The sequence below is a fragment of the Papaver somniferum genome, chromosome 2 (genome assembly GCF_003573695.1).
Source record: "Papaver somniferum cultivar HN1 chromosome 2, ASM357369v1, whole genome shotgun sequence".
Classification (NCBI taxonomy): Eukaryota; Viridiplantae; Streptophyta; class Magnoliopsida; order Ranunculales; family Papaveraceae; genus Papaver; species Papaver somniferum.
In genome coordinates, this window is record NC_039359.1 from 15,433,081 (window position 1) to 15,441,872 (window position 8,792).

The window sequence follows — 8,792 nt, forward strand, 5'->3', positions numbered from 1 at the left end:
CTAGAGAAGCTGACATAACCAAACCACCTCAGCTGCAGTATGAGCAAGAGCATGACACTCAGCCTCAGTGCTTGATCTGGCAACATTATATTGTTTCTTAGCTGACCAAGAAATGGAATTATAGAAAAAAAGAATGCAGAAACTACTTGTTAAACGCCTATCATTTGGAGAACCAGCCTAATCAACATCATTATAACCTTATAAAGTAGTGAGACCCTTAGAGAAAAACAAACCATGATATATTGTACCCTTTACATATCTCAGGATTCTCTTGGCTCAACCAAATGAGTGGCATTAGGTTTCGGCATGAACATACATACTTGGTTTACAACAAAGTTAATATCTGGCCTACTCCATGTTAAGTACCGAAGAGCACCAACAAGAGATTTATACTTTGTAGGATTATCTAAAAGTTCACCATCATTAACACTGAGTTTAGAAGTTGTTTAATTAGGAGTAGAACAACACTTAATACCCACCATTCGAGTCTTGTCTGAAAGATCCAGTGCATACTTGGTTTGACATACAAAAAGATCCCTACCATTTACTTTAACTTCCAGACCAAGAAAATAGTGAAGCTGGCCAAGATTCTTGAGAGGAAAAATTTGCTTAAAGTAGTGACAAATTAAGCAAAATAGGAAGTAGAGATACCTGTAAGAACAATAGTATCCACATACACCATAAAGATAGTAATTCTTGAGCCATATTTAAAAAAAAAAATAAAGAAGGATCTACAACTGAAGGATGAAATCCAAGAGAAACCAGAATAGTGTGCAGTTTATCATACCAATCTCTATGAGCTTGATTTAGGCCATACAATGATTTGTGAAGCTTGCATACATATCCGGGATGATCAGGATCAATGATGCATTTAGGTTGAGTCATATACACTTTCTCTTAAAGGTCCCCATGTATAAAGGCATTGCTCACATCAAGTTGTTGAATTTTCTAATTGAAGTGAACAACTAAAGAGAGAATAAGTTTGATTGCGGTTGGTTTGACCACTAGGCTGAAAGTTTCATTGTAGTCAAGACCTGTAAGCTGATGAAAGCCATTACCAACCAATCTTTCCTTATACTTATCCAGAGTACCATCAACATTTTGGTCGGGGGGGGGGGGGGGGGGGGGAAGGGATGGGGTACTTTGATCCATGTAATATTTGATTTCAAAGTTTCATGTTCTTCTACTATTGCAACTTTTCATTTTGTATTTTTGATTGCTTGAGAATAACAAGTTGGTGTAATATGAGTAGTAGATATAAAATAAGCTGCAGGAAAATGATGTTTGGTGTCTAAGCATATTTTTAGCTTAGTAATTCTAGATTTTCCCCTTATCTTTACTGAATGAGCATTTTGAACAACAACCAAAGAATCATGTTGACCAGGAGGCACCAACTTACTCTGAACAACAACCAAATAATTGGAATTTGAAGCAAGTGGTGTAGGAATAGTAGAAGCATCAGAAGTAGCTTGTGATGGTGCAATACTAGGAGAAGTATCACTACAAAATGATTCACATCTGAGAGCAGAAGGAGTAAGTGAAACAGACATAATAATGGAGTAAGGGAAAATCTCTTCATTAAATGTTACATGTCTGGAGACATACACCCTGCCAATGAGAGAATTCAAGCATCTATGACCTTTCTGATGTGCACCATAACCAAGAAAAATACAAAGTGAACTTCTATGAGCCAATTTGGAAGAAGCATAAGGCCTAAGCCAAGGATAACAGGAATATCCAAAGCTTCTAAAAAATAATAATCTGGACTCTTGAGAAATAACATTTCAAAAGGTAACACAAAGTTGAGACTCATGACAGGTAGTCTGTTGATTGTGAAATTTGTTGTCATAAAAGGTCAAACCCAAAAAGTATAATGGAGACCAACTTTGATGAGAAAGTCCTACCAATATCCAGAAGCTGTCTATGTTTAGCTTTAGAAACCCCATTTTGTTCTGAAGTACAGGGAAAAGTGTACTCGTGTTGAATACCATTGAGCAGTAGTAAATGTAGCTACTTCTTTGTTAATAAACTCTCCACCTCAATATGTTCCGATTGTAATTATTTACATCCTAACGGGTTTTCAATTCGAGTCTTAAAATTAATGAAGATAATCTTAAAATCAATTTTAGCAGTGAGAGGAAACAACCAACAAAATTTTGGAGAAATCATCCACTATGTTAACATAGTACAAGAAACTACTATTTTTCATTGCAGGACATGGACCCCAAAGATCCATATGCAGAAGTTCAAGTGGTTTAGAAGTACAATGAAAAGAAATAAAAAAAATAGCTTATGAGACCTTCCTAACTGACAACACTCACAAAAGAGTGGTTTTTTATTATAGAAATGTCAAAGAGATGACATATTCTACGATGTGTTTGAAAGATGGGTGTGCAAGTCTATGATGCCAGACTGCTGAAAAAGATTTACTTAAATGTAGAGCCTTGAGTGGTGGTTTTGTTGAGGGGTTGAAGTTGATTGGGTAGATACCATTGACATAAAGGCCTTGCAACAGAATCTTCCCAGACCGAAGATCCTGAACATTATAATCATACAGAGAGAAGGTTGTAGTGCATTTGTTTTGAGAAGTAAACATATGAACAGAGAGAAGATTGTTGGATGCTTTAGGAATATGTAAGACATTCTGTAATGTGAAATAACGACTAACAGTTACAAAAGATATATAACCAATAGATGAAATGGATATGCATTCTTCATTAGCTGTTTGAATGTACTCATAACCATCATAAGAAGTATATTCATCAAGTAAAGAAGTATCGGTAATAACATGATTTGTAACTCCATTATCAACATACTAAGGGTTATCACCAAAAATGTTTGCAGCAGCTAAATTGCATGAAGATTTTGAGGAGGTGCACGACCTTGAAAAGATTGAGCATTCATCATCTGAGTGACCAATTCTAGTGCAGATGTGACATGGTATTGACTCACTAGAAGTAAAAGAAGGATGGGGTGGTGCTGACATGAAATTTGGAGATCTAGCCATTTGTTGATGAAAACCTTTGTGAAAAGGTGGCTGATATGCCCTCCTACCTCTATAGTGTTGATTGTGAGCACCTCTCACTGGAGAACCACGAAAATTTTTATTGAAAAAGGGAATTGTAATGATTATTATAAACTTTGAAGGCCAGAAAAACCTTAATTTAATGGACTTAGATCTGGTCTTGATAAAAATCTCTTCACTAAGAAAAATATTGTTCAATTCTACATTACTTATAGACGCAACGAAAGCATCAAAAAGAGAGTTCAATCCAAATAGTACGGTTAGCACAATTTCACTATCATTCAAAATAAAACTAACAACAGCTAAAGCATTAACTACCTTCTTGATTTTATTTAGAAAGAAGTAATTAATAAAATCGTTACCTAACTTGATTGATTGAAGTTTGGTGCGAAGTTGAATTGTATGAGTAAATGAAACTTGAGAAAATCTGGATTCAATATTCTACCATAACTCATGAGAAGTAGCTGCACCAGCAAAGTAAGGAAGAACAATATCTAACATGGTTGAGTTAAGCTAAAGAATAATAATAATAATAAAATATACATCTTGCCACAAATTATAAGACGAATTTACAATGTTGTTGTTAGCATTATTGCGAGATGTAAATTCCTCTAGACATTAACATTCACTAGTGACATAACCTATAACACGAGTTTGTTGATAAGAGCACGACTCAAAGATTTCCAGGTGAGAAAGTTGTTTTCCTTCAACTTGAAATTAACAATGTTGGTTAACTGATTGAGTGAACCTTAGAAATTGAACAAGTTTCCATGATAGATGTAGACGCTTGAAAACAAATAAGATACAAAGAAAAATACCCGATCTGGATAAAAAAATCAATCAAGAAAAGAGACCAAGAAGCAGGGAAGAAAAGCCTGTAAAAGAATTTTTGAGACAAATCCAGTGATTTAAAAATGAAAGAAAGTAGAAAGTCTGTAAAACAAAGATCACTCGGAAACAAAGTGATGATTGACCTCAAGAAACTCAATTAGTGGAGAAAACGAATGGATCGAATACCCCTGAGAAATTTCATTCTCAGGTCTGATGCCAAGATAACATAAATGATTCTTCTCATTAACACAGAAAATGATCTCAAAGAAATAATACAGCCGACAAGGAGTTTATATACACTCCTGAAAATCACTCACAACCACAAACACTCTAGCCATCAGAATACAGGAACATGTCCATGTTGACACAGATAAAACAGTTACAATTATTGTTTGTTGACAGGTAATAACAGAGGGGGAAAAGTGTAAGCTAGTGTAAACCGTTACATATTATCAAATACAAAAGCTATGTACATGGAAAAAATCATCAGACTATTCTTTGGCGAAGTTCTGATTTTTCATTTTAGGGTCCCAACTATTTTTTATTTCTAGAAATGAGTTGTATTTAATAAGATTAGAGATTTTACATAGAGCATTAAGATGTCCAAGCAGATCATGAGATGAATAAATCGCTCCCTGGAATTAAACTTTCTCACCAAACTAAACCATTTGTCTTTTATATAAGTAGTCGTCAGCTAATTATGTACCCATAATTTCTTCTTGATCCCTACATACATATACATATAATCATCTTTCATTTTCATGGTCATGATCTGTTCTATAAATTTTGTTAATTTTATTGTTATTGTTCGATGGTAAAACAAAAGTTAGGGGCAATGGGTGTTTGGAAGATTAGTCTCAAACACAACATCAAATAGAGAGATATGAGTAGTACCAGTCCATCAGACATTCATCTACACAAGGAAGAAGAAAGTTAAGATTTTATATTTTCCTTGTATTGACCCAAAAGTCAATGTGTTCCACCAAAGTTAGGGTCTGTTTGATACAGTTTTGAAAAACAGTTTTCAAAAATAGTTTTCCACTGTTTTAAAAACATACCTTTTTTTCCTTGTTTTCATTTTCTAAAAATTGTTTGGTAAATTGTTTTTGAAAACAAGGAAAACCAACTAAATCGGATCAAATGTAAAGATTCGTCTAAGAGATAGTGATATTAGCCATGACTCACTTGCAGTCATTCCCCATCTCTTACTTTGTTCTGAAAAGAAAAAAAGAATAAAGAAAAGAAAAAAAGAGAAAACACAGAAAACAATAATTTGTTGTTTTCATTTTTTTGTTTTTAAAAACAGAAAACAGATATAAAACATTTTCTGAAAATGTCCTTACCAAACGCGTTTTCTCCTGTTTTCTGTTTTCTCTGTTTTTAAAAACAGAAAACTGTTTTTGAAAACTATACCAAACAGGACCTTAGCTTTCCATCGAAATTTTTTAGCTTTCCCGTAACAATTCTTTTTTCTTTTAAAATTTAGTGAGTAAGCGGCTTTTAAGCTATTTTTTTTTTGGATGTTCCTTTATATACCTCTAGAAAATATTAATGGTACCCCCATTGGTTAGTTAAGTTAGTTATTATTTTGTTTACTAGAAAATCTCGAAATTATTTGAAGTATTTGATAAAGATACCCCGCATATGAAACCCTAAAATAATAAAACTATGGAAGATTTACAGCCGGGATTGAAGATCCATGGAGTTTGGTTAGGATTGAAACAGCTACGGATGTTGCTAAAGTTATGATGATAATCTATGGAGTCTTAAAGCTAAAACATACTATCATTCTCATCTTCACCGGTTAATCCACCATTCCACATCAAAAACTATCTCATCGAAATCAAACCCCAACTTTTACCAAATTAACAATACCAAACAATACCATAAGAAAATTCGAAATCAAACCCAAGTTAGTAACACCAGAGACCCATTAATTGGTCGACCAAAGGGAGACCTTCTATATATATATATAGGGTAACTCATATGGATTTTTTCCGTCACACTTTTATGGTCCTCAAAATTGAGTTCCAAAAACAAATTGATTTTTCAAAATCTATCGATTCTAGATCGTTTTTCTTCAAACTTTTTGCAGCTAAGAGATCTTAATCATAATATCTCTCATAAATCGAAATAAATATTGAAAAACATCATCCATGATCAAATAATTTCTTGATTGAAACTTCAGTGAAAAAAAAATGTTTACTTAAAATTTTGATTTTTCAATTTTCATAAATAGCACGTCGTTTTTCTTCGAAAATATACCACAATATAGTTTATAATCACTTTATTGTATATATGTTGAAAGGAATTTGGATAAAGTTGATCAAAATCGAAGAGTTTTTAGTTTCAAAAAAAAAACCAGAAAAACGAAGATACTTTATCAAGTAAAGTATCTTACTTGATATGAACCCAAGTTCCGACACTAGGAATACCTTGATGAATAACATACAGCAAATAATACCCGGATGGAGCAAGAATGCTATTTGTAGGCGTTCTAACTTGGGTAACATACTCGGATGCTGCAACCTTGAGGGAGTTTCCACCTCCCAAATGCAGCAACCTTTGATTCATGGAATAGGAATGAGTCGTGAATGAAGGCGACACCATTGTCACGGTTACTTTCCGTGGGCTAAGTGTACCTGAAATCCTATATCGAACTCTTAAAATCTCTCCATAGTTTAGACTTGTTTGTGCTGTGGGCAATAAAATGGTAGGTCGGATACTGGCGAATTCCGTTCCCAAATATGCCGGTGAGAACGCTTCTAAAGTTAAGTCAGTCGGGAAATCAACTCCGGAGAAAACGTAACCAACATGAGTATTACTACCTCCTATTAAGACCCTACCATCCCTCAGTAAAACTGCTGTAGAGTGATACATTCTTGGCGTTTTTGATGGATTTTGGACTTGAAATCTTGATCGGACTGCGCTATCTGGTCGATAAATGACCGGACTTAGAACAGGGTTTCGTGCAATTTCCCACCCGGCTGTCCCACTTGAAGCACCATTGACAATCAAAACGTTGCCATCAGGAAGTAAAGTCATATCACCCATGACTCTAGCTGTGGGCATATTTTCCACGACCCATTGCGGTGAAGCATCAGTTATTTTAATTCTCCCACATGTCCTCAAGGCTGTAACGAAAACTCCTTTATTGGCTTGAGCATACGAACCTTTCGGTGCACCGCCGCAAATCAAGACCTCAGCTTCAGTGCCAGCAGCGCTCAACGGAAGAAGTACTGAGGAGCCTGAACTTGGGTAGTTTCTTGGATCCCCACCAGGTATTTGTGGGTACGTTCTTACGATCGAGTTTTTCTTGTAGTCGAATAAGATAGCTCGGTTATTCGCAAAGATGAACAAGTTTCCGTCTACATTTAGATGATCAAAATCAAGTAAGATACTTTATATGTGTCGGAATTTGGATAAAGGTATTCCTAGTGTCGGAACTTGGGTTCATATCAAGTAAGATATTTTTTGTTGTTAGTGTAAGTATGGTTTGTGATCTGACTAAGAGAAGAAATCAAGTCGTTCTAACATCTTCAACACTTATCTATCAACAAATCTCAGCTACAACAATTTCTCCGGTTACTATGTTTAGTTTTAGCGTTTCTGTCCTGCTTTGTTACTTTCTCATTTGGATCTTGTGGTCCACTCTGTAACGGGGTTCTTAAGTTTAGGTCACGATCTGATCAACATCAGCTCCAAATTTGGTTATGATTTTCTACCGTAGGTACATGAGTTCCGACGATTTTTCCGGCAAATTCATTGTTTTCCGGTCGAACGATATTCAGTTTAGCCATGTTCTAGCTGTGGTCTTTTGATTCATTTTAAAAATGTTCTTGGGTTGGGGATCATCTTTCACCGATACAAACTCTCCCGTATGTAAATGGGTATTGTTGTTATAATTAATGGTTATTCGTGATTCTGTCGACTGAGATTTTGTTACTAAAGATTCGATTTTTGGTTCGATACGAAAGTGTTTTGCATTTTATTTTATTTTTGTTTGCAGTCAGTACTATGTAATTTGTTTATCATGTTATGTAACTTCCAGGTTTAATCCCTGATTTATTTATTAAAAAGAAAATAAAAAAGAAGAATATGCACGAGTGCGGAGTGCCACCAAGAAAACAATATTACTGTATACAACACACCAAGCTCACATGCCAATTCACCGCCCAACTGCGACTACATCTTGGAGCACATTGCTCACTCAGCCCTCAACCACATCAAACTCCAATAATATCCCCACATTTGTTTTAACACCTCAGACAACCATTTCCCAACTCGTACAATATTCAACACCAAAATCAGTTATCTCATCTTTCTGTTTTCTATTTTGTTAGAGCATAGCTCGGTTGAACCCACCAAGCGTTGGTATGTCAAGTTTGGTTGTCATATTTTAGTGAATCAAAACTCATCTAAGAGTCGCTTGATTATATACTAGAAAAAACTTCGTATATGTTAGACTAGAAATTCTAGGATTATGAGACATACAAGTATTACTCGAAGACCTAAAGAATGTGAAGAAGTAACAAGCTACAACGATGACATTATCGTTCATATTGAGGTTAGTAATATTGAATTGAATTGTTTCATTCCTAACGTATCTTTCAAGTCGTGCTATATTGAAAACATAACTGCGAAGCTGTGAATGATTATACTCTAGTAGTGAGACATGATCACATGATCATAATGTTAAGAAATTAGAATACGAAGTATAACGCTTATCTTTTGAACTTCGTATATATTACATCGACATAATCGTATGAATGCTATTGTGATTATGTGTATGGGTAAAGGTGAAGATTTCATCCTAGGAAACAATGTTTACATTTGTTTAAAGGAAGTAAATTCATGAACTTGTTTTATGAATCGAAAGGGAAATCGCTAGGCTTATTGGTATTTTTATTCATTGCATATCTTTGGATTACCAATA

At 34.7% G+C, this 8,792-nt stretch overlaps 2 protein-coding genes across 2 annotated transcripts; both read right to left on the minus strand.

The window, feature by feature from the left end:
- LOC113350676 (uncharacterized mitochondrial protein AtMg00810-like) lies at positions 1-1,550 on the minus strand. Its single transcript, XM_026594808.1, has 3 exons — positions 1,400-1,550; positions 321-406; positions 1-177 (listed from the first exon to the last, which is right to left on the minus strand). Exons 1-3 carry the CDS (start codon positions 1,548-1,550, stop codon positions 1-3), a joined length of 414 nt encoding a protein of 137 aa, XP_026450593.1.
- Positions 1,551-6,244: 4,694 nt separating this feature from the next.
- On the minus strand, positions 6,245-7,906 carry LOC113346989 (aldehyde oxidase GLOX1-like). The gene has a single exon (XM_026590560.1). It carries the CDS (start codon positions 6,926-6,928, stop codon positions 6,254-6,256), a length of 675 nt encoding a protein of 224 aa, XP_026446345.1. The 5' UTR covers positions 6,929-7,906; the 3' UTR covers positions 6,245-6,253.
- Positions 7,907-8,792: the final 886 nt, after the last annotated feature.